The following is a 15,468-nucleotide window of genomic DNA, read 5'->3' as shown; positions in this document are numbered from 1 at the left end:
TCCCGAAGCCTTCACGAAACAATCAGAATAATGAAAAAAGGTCTTCTTTTTAAAGTCGAGATAAATACATGAACGAAATGCATCTCAGAGTCAGACGGTATCTCTCAGATACAACAGAGGTGTGCGTGAAGCCCTCATCTCAGATGGATTTGTCAAAGTTTGACCTTCAACTTTAGCCAAAGTCACCACATCTGTCTTTGGATGTGCATAAAAAGAATTTTATCACTTTTTAAGTGAGAAAAGAACAGGGGGTCCCTCCTCCTTTTGTTTGTTATGGGGACAATAATTTGTGCTGTTGTCTTCATAATCACCAACAATATGTTGGTTAAAATCTTTAATGTGTGCAATCTATCACTCTCTGGGTTTTATGGCCAATAAATCATTGACCTTATGGAACGCTTCCCTCGTTCCTTCTCTCTTGGAGGTTTTCCACTGAGGGCCATCAGACTTGTTTTTTATGTATCAGGTGTTGTCTCCTGTGTCTGATGTGATTTCCCTCCCCCAGGGTTGTGTATACTGATGTTTATGTTATTATGCTTTGAGGGGTAGCGTCGCACATGGAATCAGAATTTCACATCTTTGCAGTAATGAAGTCAGGAAGTATTTGAATTAGTTTTTCTTTGCAGTTTAGAGTATTGGGTTTTAGTTCGGAGTCTGTTTGAGACTCCTCATCGTCTCATCGAGTCTCTAATAAAAACCAGCACATCGAGTGTTTGCTGTCGTTGAACTTTCATAAAGTTGCTGTTCAGAACTGAGACGACATAACAACACAATTTCAGTTGTGCATTTTTCATGACAAATTTTATTTGTACAAGGTTCCAGCACAGCAAGTTGTGCATCTGAATGGTGCTCAGGAAGCTTCTTTTGACTGTTATATATATTTCTATATAGAAATATGTTTATATATCTGGCAGAGTAAAGTTTGTTGTTGTTTTTTTTTAAAAAAAAGAGGATTGTTTTGTCATTGGTACGAAAAATATTACTATATTCTAGAAAAAATAAGTGGTGCCTTTTGGAATTACGGCATCAAGAATGGAGACAGTAGAAGATTTAGATTTTCATAAGAGACTGAAATGATGAGTCAGCACTCAAAAGTGAATGCAACGGTGATCTTTTCATTAGCTGAAGTCTATATTACATAGCATGAACACATAAATCTATACAACAATAATGACAGAATCATCTGAATGATTGTAGGCACAGCAGATCAAAGACATTTACAGCTGATATCTGCATCAGTTCCAACGTCTCCGGTCGGGGTTCAGGGCCAAACGCAGCACTTGCAGCTATCGTCAAACACAGATCCAGTTCCGCAGTAACTCAAGTGGGTGACGCCACCAGCACACATGTAGAAGCTGGTCCGGTCATCTGGGTTGGCGTACAGACCGTCAGGTTTGCCGTTGCAGAAGCCAGATCCTGGGACGTGGGTGGTAGTGGTGGTGGTAGTAGTAGTGGTCTCTGAGGGATCGGGGGTTGGGGGTTTAGGGGTGGATGGTCCTGGGGTAGTAGGGGCTGGCGTGGGAAAGTCTGAATGGAGGGGGGAAAAAGAAGAGTTTGATTCAAACTTGGTCAAACTTGGTCTTGGTTGGAGGTTGATGTGTTCATGTGTTCAACCAATCATCCTACGCCTACGCTATGCTAACGAAGGTTAGCCTAATTCTAGGAGATTTCTGACTCTCATGTTCCTTAAAGCAGAATTCTAGAAGCTACAGTCATTTTGATAGGGAGGTAGGTTCATGGAGATATGGAATAAGTCCCCCATCTTCTCCAAGAAGGACATACTCTTACCAATATCAAGAAGTTTTTGGAGATGGGACAGCAGAGGGTGACTGCCCTGGGAGCAGAATCTTCCAGCAAAGTCATCTAAATCAAGGGCCCAAACAAAGGCACCGCCAAATTTTTGGTCCTTCAGGTAGCGCACCTGTTCGAAAAACACACACACACAAAAAAAAACAGTAGGAAATATATAGAAATTGTTTTGGTATGCTGAGTGTGATCATGGAGAGCTGATGTGCCACCAACCTTGGTCTCGTAGCTCTCCTGGTTGTCAAAGCCCACCCATTCATTGTTCTTGTAGGCATAGGGAACTTTCTGGTCCTCAATCCACGTAAGGGTTGCACCCTTCAGAAAGCCACAGATCTACACCAAAGAGAGCACCATCAGGCTTAATGTTACTTAAATGACGTCAATAAAATTGATGTCTGTTATACATTTATCACGATGGCTTTATTTAAACGGCACCTCATAGTAGGACCAGAAGCCAGCTTCACGTGTGAATGGTCCAGCTGATGCAGGGCCGCTAGCGGGGGCGCCAACCCCAGTGTTAGATGTTGTTAGACGGAAGGTACGACCATAAGCAGCGAATCCCATCCTCAGCTTCTCCACTGGGGTGCCGTTGTCTCTCCAGTACTTCATGGCAAAGTCCTTGAAAAGTTAACAGGAAAGGTGAGATAAAAACAAAGTGTTTCCCTCAATTGTCCTACTTTCCTTCCAAAAGGTCAGTGTCACTTACGGTGTTGAAGTAAATCAGGTCGCCGTGGTCATGTTCTCCTCGGTACAGGGGGCTGTTGTGTCCAGTGAACTGCTCCCATGTTCCATGGAAGTCGTAGGTCATCACGTTGATGAAGTCCAGTTCCCTTAAAAAGAGAAACAGTCATGTCGTGACAGTTTTCTCTCTCTAGATGTACTCATGGTGACACACTCACTTGGCAATCTCGGCAATCTCGTATCCACCATCAATAGTTCCCTTTCCAGCTGACACGGCAGCAGTCAGCATGAGCTGAGGGTTGCTGGTGGCCTTGGCTTCAGCGGCATAGGCTTGAACAAGTTCCTAAAAGTATGTACCAAAGTAAAAGTAAGTCATGATAACTTAGAGCAGAGATTATACATTTGCAGCTAAAATAAACTGGACTCACCCTACAGAGCAGAGTAAATCTCTGTTTGTCCTCTGGGGGGCTTCCACGAGCACCGGGGTACTCCCAGTCCAGATCCAGACCGTCAAATCCATGAGTCCTTAAGAACTTGATGGTGGACTGGATGAATTTTTGACGGTTAGTTGGTGTGGACACCATGATGGAGAACCTGCAGAGAGGTTTTAGCTTACTTCATAGTATCCTTAAAGGTACAGTAATTTGGACACCAGCCTTTGTATCTCTGTGCTGTATCAGCCTCAAGGACATTTGGCGAGCTGCTAAAAGTCGATAAATATCTCAATTATAACAACATTTGAACTTGGCTTGCCAAAATTACTTGTAAGAGTTTTGTTACCCGAAGGAAAAAAACAGACATCAGGTTTCCGTGAATCTGTTTTGCTATTTTTAATTATATCTTACTTTAATATAATGGTACACTTATGGGTCTTTCATGCTGGTGTATTTTGACACTGAAAATGTTTGAAAATTTCTTACTTTAGAACACAAAACTCAATTGTCCTTAAATAGAGCCTCTAAATGCCCAGCAATGTTGTTTGAAACAACCAGGACATCACTGCAGATGTTCGCTTAATTACTCATTGGCTGATTTTGCCATATTGTCAATGATTGTACTTTTTTATACATTTTTGTACAAATATACATTTTGTTGTGTTTTAACTATTATTACTCACTGTGTCGAACCAAAGTTCCATCCACCAACAGCCAACAGAGTCTTCAGGCCAGGATTTCTGAAACGTACACAGAGGTTTGTTTAAGACATTTCACCAGGCTTATTCATACATGTATGGGTTTTGAACATTGTACCAACAGGTGACCCTTACTTTGTCTTCAGAGCATTGAAGGACTTGTAGAGGACTTCATCGTTCCACTCATAGGTGACCAGCTCGTTGTTAGAGTTGATGATGGAGAAGGCGTAGATAAGAGTGGTGCACAGGAAGGGGTCCACATCTTGAGGCATGAACTTCCCCTCCCCAGGCCTATACTGAGACCAGTTGGTGAAGTAGCACTCCATCTTGAGAGCAGTTCCTGTGATGGAGAAACAGGAACATTAAGAATCGATTCCAGTCATTTGAGCAGGTGAAACAGAGGAGATAAAAACGTAAAGACTTACCCATCTGGCATAGCGCCAGGCAGATGGCTAAAAGGTTCAGAAAACAAGGAGTTAGAGCAAGAAAAAACATTCATGTTAACACAGAAAATGATATTAGTCCATCAGCCATCAGATGGAGGTGAGTACCTGCTAGGATTGTCAGCCTGGTCATTTTGAATGTCCTCCTGAAAACTTTACTGGATTACTGCAAGAGAAAGAGTAAACTTTCTATTAAAACATCATTCTCAAGAAAAATCACCATTAGAAATAACAAATTAGAGGAGTGCTTCCTCTATAACTCACCTTAGGATCAGGTGAGAGACCCAAACATCGGGATCAGTTTTGGGTCTTTTATACTGTTGAAAATGGGAGGTGTAGTGGCCTTTGATAAATCGGGGTAATAAATGTCATAATAATTGGCGCATGTTTGATAAGATCCTGTCTGAACCACATTCAGTCGGTGCAGCACTCTGGACCTGGAAATAATTTAGACCAGTGGTCACATCATCAGTTATCATATCATTCATCAGTGGAAATGACCATAGTAAACCGCGGATCATAGTCCTGATCTTCTGCCTTTGTCTGTTAGTATTTCTGTTGTCATGGTAACTTCACTTGGGGTTAAAATAACACGTGGAAAACAATCTATTGAATTGGGTCAAATACGAATCAGCAGTAGATCGGTGATAAAGCAGGGCATAGTTTTAGCCATAGCGACAGAAATCTGCTGCTGCCAGCACAATTTTACAGGACTATCGATTTTTACTGTTTCAGTGATAAACAAGTCATCCGTAAATGATCTGGGTTACATACCGGCAAACATTTTACACATTTGTACATGCAAGTCTTTCATTAATCATAGAATGAAATATAAATGTGTCTCATCTATTTTTATTAATCTTAGATGTGGCTTAAATGTGGTGAGGGAAAAAGAAAAAGGAAATACAAGAATCAAACTAATATGTTATAAAACTCTAAATCTAAATTAAAATTATGTAGCCAAAAAGTTAACTTTATTTAACAAATGAAATATAAAAAAACAACGAACTAAATGAAATATTTAGTTTCTAACTAAATAAGTTTAAGCATGTTTGTTTGTCATACAAACCTTATTTCAAGGTTTTTAAGACACACTTTTTTCAGATTTTAAATAAAGCATTTGTACACCTTTTTAGTGAAATATAAAACAAGGATTATGCAACAGATTTATTTTAATTAATAATCACATGAAACAGAGAAACATTATAAATAACCTTTTATTCTCTCCTGTTTCTACCAACAGCCTTAACGGTTTTATCTGTTCTCTTTGTTGGTCGCCGCCCGTGACCATTGACCATCGACATGTTCCTTCGCTGGCAGCCTGTTTTTCCATCGTGATGAACTTCACCTCACATCAAGATACTGTCGGTGTCGAGGGCTGAGAGGTGGTGCGATCCAGTCGGGAGGCAACAATCCCAAACATCTCATCTCACCGATGGCGTGAGCAGCCATGTGTTACATAAGGGTCAACAACCGTTACTGGTTATCACACATTTACCATTTAATTCAAAGTACGCTCCACTCATAACTTATTATTTTATCAGGTGGAATTATAATAAAGTCACTTTAGAAGGCTGGTAGATAATTAGTTCATTTGAATTTCTGGTAACAGAAATTCTTAAGAAATGAACTCTGGTACCTGATCCTCAGTCGACTGCTATTCTATTTGAAATTATTTTCAAGTAAAGCCTAAAGTTGTGCAGGGATATGACCATCGTTTTAGACCAGCGGCAGCTGGAGGATCGTTCTGCGGTCCCGGTGTCGGTTTCCACCTGTTCTAAAGTACTTCAGGGGAGGTTGAACATGAGGTAAGGTTATGGCAGATATTCTGCCTCAGCCTTTGGCACCAACATCCCGCGGTGCTGCACAGATACCGGGGTGTTGTTGCAGACACACCCCTATCAGTTGCTCAAATTTAAATGCAAAGAGCTTCAGGCAGAAATAAAAGCATTTTTTTTAACAGCAGTCTTGATGGAGTGAAGGAAGCAGGACGTTTCCCACTGGAGGTTCTCCTGTTTTTTCTGACCTAACTGCTAAAATATGTTCCATACAAAACAGTAGAAATCCCCTCAGGCAGATGAAGGAAGAGACAGAAGGCTGTCAGGTTTCATGAAAAAAAAAAAAGTGATAATAATTCTGACCACCTCCAAAATCTGATGGATTATTCTTGGGCGTTATTCCACCTACCTGCATAAAATCTCAGTTTACTACATTTTGAGTCATCCTACTGAAAGGGATAAGCAAACCAGTGAGTAGGTTTCCATTTATTTCTGTGCAGACATGATCTAACAGATATAACCTAACTCTAATCCTAACCCAAACCCTAATCTGACCCCTAATTCTAGCCCTAATCCTAACCCAAACCCTAACCCTAATCCTAACTCCTTCAGGCTATCCGACCGCTTCCTGTCTTTATCTTCCTACTCTAACGGTAGATGTGATCAACTGTTTTTTTGCTGTATCTGTTGTTATTGCCATTAAAACTGTGATCGAGCATTGAAGAGTAATCTTTCAACTGATGATATACTATTCAAATTTGTGAATATCCAGTATCAAAATGTTGAGTTTAACATCTGTTGGGTTTTTTTTAATTTTCTGATCTGCCTCATAACAGTTTATGTAGAAAGGGTGATAAGAGCCCTACTTATCATCTCATAAACATTTATCACACTGCAATTGATGAAAATGGAACGACTGTTCTCGTCCACGCCTTCCTATCCAAGTCATTATTATTATTATTATTATTACTATTATTACTAATGTTATTGTTGTTGTTGTTTAGCAGTAGTAGAAGTAATAGAAGTACCACCAGTAATAGTATTTGTAGTGATAATAGTAAAAGTAGTAGTACTAGTAGTACTCGTAGTCCTAGTAACAGCAGTAATAGTGTAAACATCAAACATGACATGTAAATGTCCAGGCACCTGTTCAGCCCCGCCCTAATGGCTGGAGGTCAGGTGACCAGTTGGCTGGACCACCGCCTCACACACAGAGTCAGTTTGGTCTTTGTGATCGTGTTCATGTTGATAATGTTGTCGTATATGATGGTAATGTCAACTGTTACATCATGTTACCAGTCAGTTACCGCAGTTACCAGTCTGTTACCTCGGTTACCAGTCTGTTACCTCGGTTACCAGTCTGTTGCCACAGTTACCAGTCTGTTACTGCACTTACCAATCTGTTACCCCAGTTACCAGTCTGTTACCCCAGTTACCAGTCTGTTACCCCAGTTACCAGTCTGCTACCCCAGTTACCAGTCTGCTACCCCAGTTACCAGTCTGCTACCCCAGTTACCAGTCTGTTATCAGTCAAATGAATCCAGGGGAAACTGTGGGGGGGTTTCATCCAAAGCAAAACTGAAATAAAACCTGATGTAGTTTATTTGTTGACTGCAAATAAAGGGAAAAAATTAATTTATTTGTTTTTCTTTCATCACACAAAAGTAAGTTAATGATATAATAGTTTTTTTATTTGTGTTCCTTTCAATCGAATGAACATTGAACATCCACGGCCATAAATGAACACACATTATCTGAGTGGGATATTCTCCGGTGCTTCGTTCTGTGCAAAGTCCCAGCGATGTGACCCAACTGTGAACTCAAACCAGACCTGCATGATGGAAATCATCTGAGAATCAAAGAACCAGGGCCGGCTGAAACTTCATACACATCGACATTGCTTTCATTCATATCAGGCCTAAAATTCACATTTGACGCAACAACAACCTGGAACATGATCGATCTAGTCAGTCCCTGACCTCAACTCATGTGCAGCTATAAATCCAGTCCTGTATTGGGACTATAGTTCTTGGGATAAACACTGATAACCATGATAACAAAGCACTTTGTACACACATCTAGAGGTAGTATTATTGAAAGTGTTCAGATCTGTTTACAGCCTAATGGAACATGTGATTTGTTCTGAAGTGATTTGACCAAAGTTCTATCAATGACCATTGCGGCAGGGAGAAGGACAGCATTTGCGTCAGCATGCTGTACATCAGTCAGGACTGGAGTGCTGTGAAATGTCAGCCATGTCCACTGTGTATGATTTTTTAATGACAGAGTTCAAAATACAAGATCTCATTGAATAAAAAGCTCACGGTTAATATTAGTTATCAAGCAAGTGTATCATTTAGTCTGCTTGTACTATGTGTAGTTGTCCAAGGCTGTTGTAAGTGTGAATTAGATAAGATAACATAAATTAAATAAAACACCGTTATGGAAAGGTAATTTTTGCTGTAACAGGAAAATGTCAAATTGGTCAAAACTCCTTAAGTCGCCTCATGTAAAAAGCATTTCAGATAATCAAGTAGTACCTTGACATACAAGCCACTCAAAATACGAGTTTTTCGAGATATGAGCTGTCGCTCGGTTCATCTTCGTTCGGCATACGAATGAAAATCAGTTACAAGTAGTGCTACGGGACACCATCGCTAGTTGGTGGATGGATACGACATCAGTTGAGACCGGATCTCGTTCTTTACCACATGTTGGCGGATTGATACAACATCAATGAGACCGGATCCCGTTCTCGTTGGTGGAGTAAAGACATAGCTATTTTGTTCTCTGGACTTTTGCGTTTCTTTTCATTCTTTATTATTGTTTACGTACCTTTTGTAATAGATTATACACAGTTAGAGTCTGCATGTCTATTCATTGATTAAAAATTTGTTTTCTTTTTCATAATTTAGGTGGTTTGGGGCTTTTTTTACAAGGCTGGAGCAGATTAAAATAATTAGAGTTAATTTAAATAGGGAAATGTTTGACTTAAGAGTTCAGTCACAGAAAAGATTGAACTCTTAGGTTCTTCTGTACCTAAGACTAACATTAAAAAACAGGAAGTATATATAGTATATATATACATTGTATTTACATTGTTATCACCTTGTTGTTTATGGTGTTTTTTGTATGTCTTAATAGTGTTTGCTCTCTTTGGCGTGTTTCTCCACCTGGAATGAAAGAATTGGACGCAGGTGCTGCCTCGTTGTTGGTTGCGTGGTGATTGGTCAGGGTGCAGAACCCCTGATTACTTTAAACTCTGCCCAGTCTCCACTTCTTCCTTCTTTCTAGCCTTTCTGCCTCTAGGAAACATGCATTTTGAGATTGTTGTGCGCTGTGTGGTTTTTGTGCTCCGTGGAGCTTTATTCTAAAACGTGTGATTGAGAAGGGACCAGCCATTTTTCTGTTACCCAACTTTTGTTCTGTTTCGCATTTATAGGAGGTGGGCTTGTCATTTATTTAGTTTTTGGGGTTTTTTGGTATGGACGTTAGGGTTCATTTAGATTTGGGGTTTGTTACATTGGCTATTTCAAAATAAAAAATGCTGCATTTAAACTTGTATTGGTTGCTGAGGGCTGGGAAGATTGGGAAGCACCTGTGTATGTTGTGCCACAGTGCCCACTAGGCCTAGGCATATATGTAGTAAACATATCAAATGACATACTTTAAGAAGTGTGGATAACCATGACCTGGATGACTGAGAACCTACACATACAAGATGAAGTAAAAAATAAAATAAGAATATTTTTTGTATAAATGTATTTAGCTATGCCCCAAAAACCATTCCTCGACCATGCAGCTGATATGTTGTAGAATAGAGGGGCAAAATACCGAATCAGCACTGCTCCCAGTGGCTGTTCCACTGCCGAGTGATTTAGGTGGTTACTTCCTGGTGTTAATTCACCTGGACATGTTACTCTATGATTAAAAGTATGGCCAAGTCATTTATATCAAGTTGCTAAAATGTGAGTCCACCAGCAGGGCTAAGTGAACTATATTTCATCAAGAAGCCACTGGAGGCGTATTGGAGCTGCTGTCTTGATACTCTCTTTCCCAGTGGAACGAGGGGATTCCCATTGCTTCCGTATAATGGTGTGGATTTGTTGTGTTTCTCTGGTGCTTCTTGATTCGCTTTTGTACCTGTGAAGTTTGGGTTTCCATATGTTGGGCTGACGTATGAAGAAGAAGACATCCATACGGAGATAATCGCTCTCAGTTAATTTACCACATTTAGGATTCCTTACAAATAAAAAGATTGCATTCCTAGCTGGAATGTGGACTTCCTGTGTGGGGTTTGTGTTTTCTTACCATGTTTGCGTGTATTTCCCCCAAAACAACCAAAAACATGCATGTTAGCGTCATCAGGTGAGGTTAGTCCACTGTGTGTCAAGTCACAGCCGTTCAGGACTGACCCTCCACTCCAACTCGTAATTACAATGTACAATTTACTGTATGATGACAATAAAGCTTGTCGATGTCCTTCCTCTTCAAGAATTATTGACTTAAGTTAATAATGCTGAGACTTAATGATTCATTCCCCCCCATATATTTACGTTTTCTACTACAAAATATATCGAGGGGAGTCTGTTGAAGAACCAAGAGGAATCCTTTAGAGATGATTAACCCCTACAAGTTAAAAAAAAATTCAAATGATAGATGGTAAATGTGAAATAACATGTTATGCCCTTAAAGTTGGTTTTATTCATATTTCCCACGAAGCTCATCCTTTTTATTTATAGATTCTCTAGCATCAGCAAGTAAACATACGGACATATGTAGAAATACAGCAGAACTAGGTGTTAATTTTAGACTTAATGTCATAAAGCAGTGTTAGGTATATTCAATCATGTGGTTAAAAGTGTGGAATACATACTGAATATAGAGAAAATGTTCGAATATGTCATTTAATACGAGAAGTACCTGCTTTATCATTCACCAGGTCATCAAAGATTTTAATATGAAAGCAGTGAGCCGGTTGCAAACAGCACCATGATATCAATCAGTGCAAGCCGATGCTAAATGAACAATAATTCTCAAACATGTGTTAGTTTAGTTTTGGGGGTGGGGGGTGGGGGGGCTCATGGCCAGTTGCAGCACTTGCAGGAGTCCCAGTAGATCAGCCCAGGCTGGCAGCGGTGCAGGTAGGTGTTTCCAACGTAGCACTGGAAGTAGGTGGTCTTATCCGCCGGGTTCTCGTACAGACCGTCTGGGCGACCGCGGCAGAAATCTGCGATGGGGTCCCTGGTGGTGGTGGGGGCACGTGTAGTGGTAGGCCTTGGGGGGAAGCCTACAGAATCAAGACATTATTAACAACAGAGATCAAACCACTACTTTTTGACACTTGAATGCTAACTTTTTGATTCAAGTTATCTGTGCGGTTAGGGTTAGGGTTAGGGTTAGGGTTAGGGTTAGGGTTGGTGCACAGCTAAGTGTTTACCCATTGACATCCTGAGGTGACTGATGAGAGGATAAGCTCCATCTGCACAGAAGTGTCCACCAAAGTCATCCATGTCCAGAGTCCAAACGTGAGCACCCCCCAGTTTATTGGCGGTCATCCACTCGACCTGCAGGAAGACTACCATCAGTCACAGATACATGAACAGCAGCAGCTACAGGTCAACAAAAGGGACCCGGTGTGATTTGACCTCCAGGATGTGCTGGAGCAAAGGGTTACCTTAGCAGAATAGCTTCGCTTATCATCATACCCAACCCAGGAACTCCCATGGGTGGCATAAGGAACCCTTTGTTCAGGGATCCATCCCTTGGTAGCCCCCGTTAAGAACTGACAGATCTGGAGCAACATAAAGAGCATGAAAATGAGCGTTTCATACTAAATAAATACATTTTTCCTACATAAATTTGCTTCATTATTTTGGTTTTTGGTTTTTATCAAGAGATGAGAACTCTTGAAGTCATGGACTTGAGCTTTAGCAATATTTTGTATACAACAAAGGCAATTATCACATGCAGATGGTACCGGAAGACTTATAACCAGTATGTTGGTTACATACATGACATCGTTAGAGATTAACTTTGAACAAAACCCTCTTTGCTTCTTTAAGCTCAGTTGAGAGATGTATCTTCAATGATGTGACAACGTGTAGTACAAACAAGGTTTATTGTAAAAGTTCCGCAGTTTACAAAGTTGGTGAGGATACAGAACCCCAGCAACAAGCCACTGGAGAAGAGCCTTGAATGTTCATTTTCCGTGAGCCTTTATAGTGTTTGGGTTGGACTATCCTTGAAGAATGAGCTCACAGCGGCCTGTCTCAGCCTCACATGAATCAGATATGTGTTGTGCTCGCTCTGTTCTTTTGTGTTCAGAAAATTATGTAATAGACAAGGACTAAGTGCTGTCTATGTTTGTGTAAGAAGATGCTTTTTGCAGCCATTTCCTTTTTTTAATATAAATTCCCAACAACATGTAAGTTGAAGAGCATGGACATAACCCATGGAGCCCCAGGGAGAAACTTAAAACTAAAGGGGTATGCTCTATCCAACCACTGAACCCCAATAAGGCTCAAGTTATCCATCAACATAATTTTGAAATTATTGTGGCCACCAGCAGTAGCAGCAGTGCCCTACCTACATCTTGCATTCTCAAATTATATTGGCCTTGTAGTCATAAATGTGTGGCAATGAGGTCTGGACATATCTGGTATAATTGTTTTAGCATCAAAGAGCACAGATGCTACACTGACGTTTCTATTCATGAATGTGTCGTACCTCATAATAGGCCCAGAAGCCGGCTGTGCGAGTGTAGGCTCCGGCATCTGCAGCGCCATTAGCTGGTGCTCCGAGGCCTGAAGAACCAGTAGAAAGACGGTAGGTTCGTCCGTAGGTGGGCAAACCCAGCAGGAGCTTCTCGGCTGGTGCTCCTTGAGACATCCAGTAGGTGATAGAAGAGTTCTAGCAGGAAAGAAAAAGAGTAGAACACAATGAATTAATAAGTCCTGCCTTACCCTAACCTTTAAACCTACCTGTTAGTCTTTCCAGACATCTCTGTTTTAGAAATCTGTTTCCTCAGATGTGAATTGGTGACTCAGTCGGTGCTCTTTAGAGCACCAAACACTTTTTGAATGTAGGGTAAAGTGGACCCATATAGCAGTGAGCATCTTACGATGTTGTGATGAAAGTGTGTGCCGGCGTCCACAGCGCTGCGGAACAACGGGCTGTTGTGTCCAGTAATTGCCTCCCAATGTCCATGGTAGTCATAGGTCATGACGTTGATGAAGTCCAGACGACTGTTGATTTTTAAAGTTTGTATTTTTAGATCAGCAGCCGAAGATGTTTGGAAAAATAATTCAGTTTGATGACCTTTCAAACAGACGTACTTGGCAGTCTCGTTGACCTCGTAAGCTCTGTCAATGGTGGAGCGGAGAGCGGCAACGTTGGCCGACAGGAGCAGCTGAGTCTTCCTGGTGTCTCTGGCTTCCTCTTTAAAGGCCTGGGACAGCTCCTAAAGCCCAAATGAATAAAAACCACCTCAGATTCTCCTACTCCGTGACATTCTACCATCAAGGAAACTTTTAAAATGGTCAACGTTCGATGCTGACAGCTTTTAGGGACCAGACTAACTGAATGGCAGAAGAAACAGTAGCATTAAACAGTCATTTTCAACAAGTAGCAATGAAAAATAAGGTCCAGTCTAACCAAGAGCAGATGAGAGAACCTAGTCTTGTCATCTGGTGGGCTGCCGTTGTGTCCGGGGTATTCCCAGGCAAGGTTTAACCCATCAAAATTATGAGTGCGCAGGTAGCTGATGGCTGATCTGATGAAGGCTTCACGAGTCTCAAACTTGGAAACCATGGAGATGAATCTGATAGGATGTACAATAAAACAAAGAAAACCTAAGGCATTCTGGCAGTGCGGCAAAAGAAGAAAGTTTAGGAAGAGCAGAATGGGACTTACGGGCTAACTCCATATGTTGTTCCACCAACAGATAGCAGAGTCTTCAGGGTAGGATTGCTAAGATTCAATCATCACATCGTCAAATGGATGCTGAGCTCTACATCTGAGCACCATTACTGTTACATGTCTAGTAGCCCATTGGTGTTGGTGTCGACTCACGTGTTCTTGAGGATGTTGAGCCTGACGTACTGCTGCTCATCGTTCCACTCGATGGGGGCGATCTGGTTGAAGCTGTTGATGGTCGCCAGAGCGTAGATGACATGTGTGCAAAGGTACGGGTCAATGTCGTCAGGGGTGAACCTGCCAACACTGGGCCTATACTGGGCCCAGTTGGTCATGTGACACACCAGTTTATAGGATGAGGCTAAAAGAAGACAACAGGACAGTATTATAGTATTACATTATATTATAGCGATGACAAGTATTGCCGTGCTAGTCGCTGTACAAGTATCCCTTACCGACATGTAGAATGAGCAGGACGCCCACAGCTGTGGAGACAGAAAACCTGTGAGCATTTAACACCAGACATACGCATAGAATAAATACATTTATTTACAAATAAGATTAATAAGGCATTAGGAAGATGAAAATAAATGCTCCAAATCGTTAAATTACGGCTCTTGTGATAAATTTTAATTTCTTTTTTGTTCTAACTTTTGCCTCTGCAGTTCAGTTGAATGTACATTGGTTTATTATATAATTGGGTGAGTGTGAAAACGGGTTTGTTGAATGACAGCATGGGTGACTGAGTGAAATCATGTGAATAGTTGTTTTCTTTACCCTCTTATTTATTTTTAAAAAAAGAAAGAACAGTACCCAAAAGTTCCCCACAGGAGCGATAATCAGACTTCAAATCGGTTTTCATTTGAAATAATTTTTCATGCCCCAAAACAAAATGACTAAACCTTCATTTTATTCTATTTTAATGTCCTCTATAGTAAGGCAAACACAAGTGAGCTCCAGAGTTATTCAATTTGTCATGAATTTGTCAACTTTCTTTGGTTTTTGAATTTAATTTATCCTCATCGACCGGTTATTCATCCGTTCACCGTGATCCACATCTTAAATTTCATTTTTAAGTTTCTAGAGCTACTAAAGCAGTGCCTCCAGGCTTTTTAGAGGCATTAAAGCACATTTCAGAAATTAATAAGTGAAAAATTCTTAATTTCCCTTCGGGGATCAAAACAGTATATTAAATTAAATTGAGTTGAATTACAGTAAAAGTCCGTACCTGTGAGGAGTCTCGCCATTGTTCTGGACACCGATCCTGTTTTTCGCTGTTGAATTCACTTCTGGTCGATCACAAAACATTGATACGATAAATATGTAAAAACACAGACGAGACACTGAATCAGGCTTGTTTTATATGATTTTACATTAAACTATTCCTTTCAGACAACTTCAATCTGATGTTTAATGGACTGATATCTCATATTTGTTGCCCAAATATTAAAATTAAGTATTTTTTTAATTGGACAAAAAGCCATTTACCTGTCCTCAAGAGGAAACGATGTCAAGTCCAGAGCCTGGTGGGGTTAGTTCATATTTATATTTAACTTATTAATGACTAATAGCCGGTAGCAAAGGGCAGTTGATAAGGCTGATGGGAATTTGGCTGATAGGCGAACTTGTGAAGAAAGTGCTGCTGGGAAATGAGATAGAAATTCAAGTTATGTCACAGGGGTGACGCGGATCTTGACGGTTTATTAGGATG

General features: G+C 40.6%; 2 protein-coding genes across 2 annotated transcripts; both read right to left on the bottom strand.

Annotated features, from left to right (window-relative positions):
- Positions 1-1,261: 1,261 nt before the first annotated feature.
- On the bottom strand, positions 1,262-4,195 carry LOC137595178 (acidic mammalian chitinase-like). The gene is made up of 11 exons (XM_068315078.1): positions 4,171-4,195; positions 4,045-4,071; positions 3,755-3,959; positions 3,605-3,661; positions 2,916-3,081; positions 2,706-2,830; positions 2,513-2,636; positions 2,242-2,424; positions 2,023-2,139; positions 1,789-1,921; positions 1,262-1,527 (listed from the first exon to the last, which is right to left on the bottom strand). The coding sequence occupies exons 1-11, from the start codon at positions 4,193-4,195 to the stop codon at positions 1,262-1,264; spliced, it is 1,428 nt and encodes a 475-aa protein (XP_068171179.1).
- A 6,663-nt stretch (positions 4,196-10,858) lies between these two features.
- On the bottom strand, positions 10,859-15,034 carry chia.1 (chitinase, acidic.1). Its single transcript, XM_068315186.1, has 11 exons — positions 14,986-15,034; positions 14,213-14,242; positions 13,914-14,118; positions 13,755-13,811; positions 13,497-13,662; positions 13,178-13,302; positions 12,964-13,087; positions 12,570-12,752; positions 11,518-11,634; positions 11,281-11,407; positions 10,859-11,130 (listed from the first exon to the last, which is right to left on the bottom strand). Exons 1-11 carry the CDS (start codon positions 15,002-15,004, stop codon positions 10,922-10,924), a joined length of 1,362 nt encoding a protein of 453 aa, XP_068171287.1. The 5' UTR covers positions 15,005-15,034; the 3' UTR covers positions 10,859-10,921.
- Positions 15,035-15,468: the final 434 nt, after the last annotated feature.

This window comes from Antennarius striatus, chromosome 5 (genome assembly GCF_040054535.1).
Source record: "Antennarius striatus isolate MH-2024 chromosome 5, ASM4005453v1, whole genome shotgun sequence".
NCBI lineage: Eukaryota > Metazoa > Chordata > Actinopteri > Lophiiformes > Antennariidae > Antennarius > Antennarius striatus.
Note: the sequence above shows the minus strand (reverse complement) of the source record. Positions and strands in the feature narration are given on the sequence as shown.

Bases quoted from the DNA above. Each gene is read 5' to 3' on its own strand.
- LOC137595178 (XM_068315078.1), bottom strand. From the start codon at position 4,195: ATGACCAGGCTGACAATCCTAGCAG. The intron at 3,082-3,604 runs GTGAGTAATAAT...ACCTCTCTGCAG, and splicing joins TGGAACTTTGGTTCGACACA to GTTCTCCATCATGGTGTCCA. The intron at 2,831-2,915 runs GTGAGTCCAGTT...ACATACTTTTAG, and splicing joins GATTTACTCTGCTCTGTAGG to GAACTTGTTCAAGCCTATGC.
- chia.1 (XM_068315186.1), bottom strand. The intron at 13,663-13,754 runs GTAAGTCCCATT...ACATCCTATCAG, and splicing joins ACAACATATGGAGTTAGCCC to ATTCATCTCCATGGTTTCCA. The intron at 13,303-13,496 runs GTTAGACTGGAC...TTTGGGCTTTAG, and splicing joins GGTTCTCTCATCTGCTCTTG to GAGCTGTCCCAGGCCTTTAA.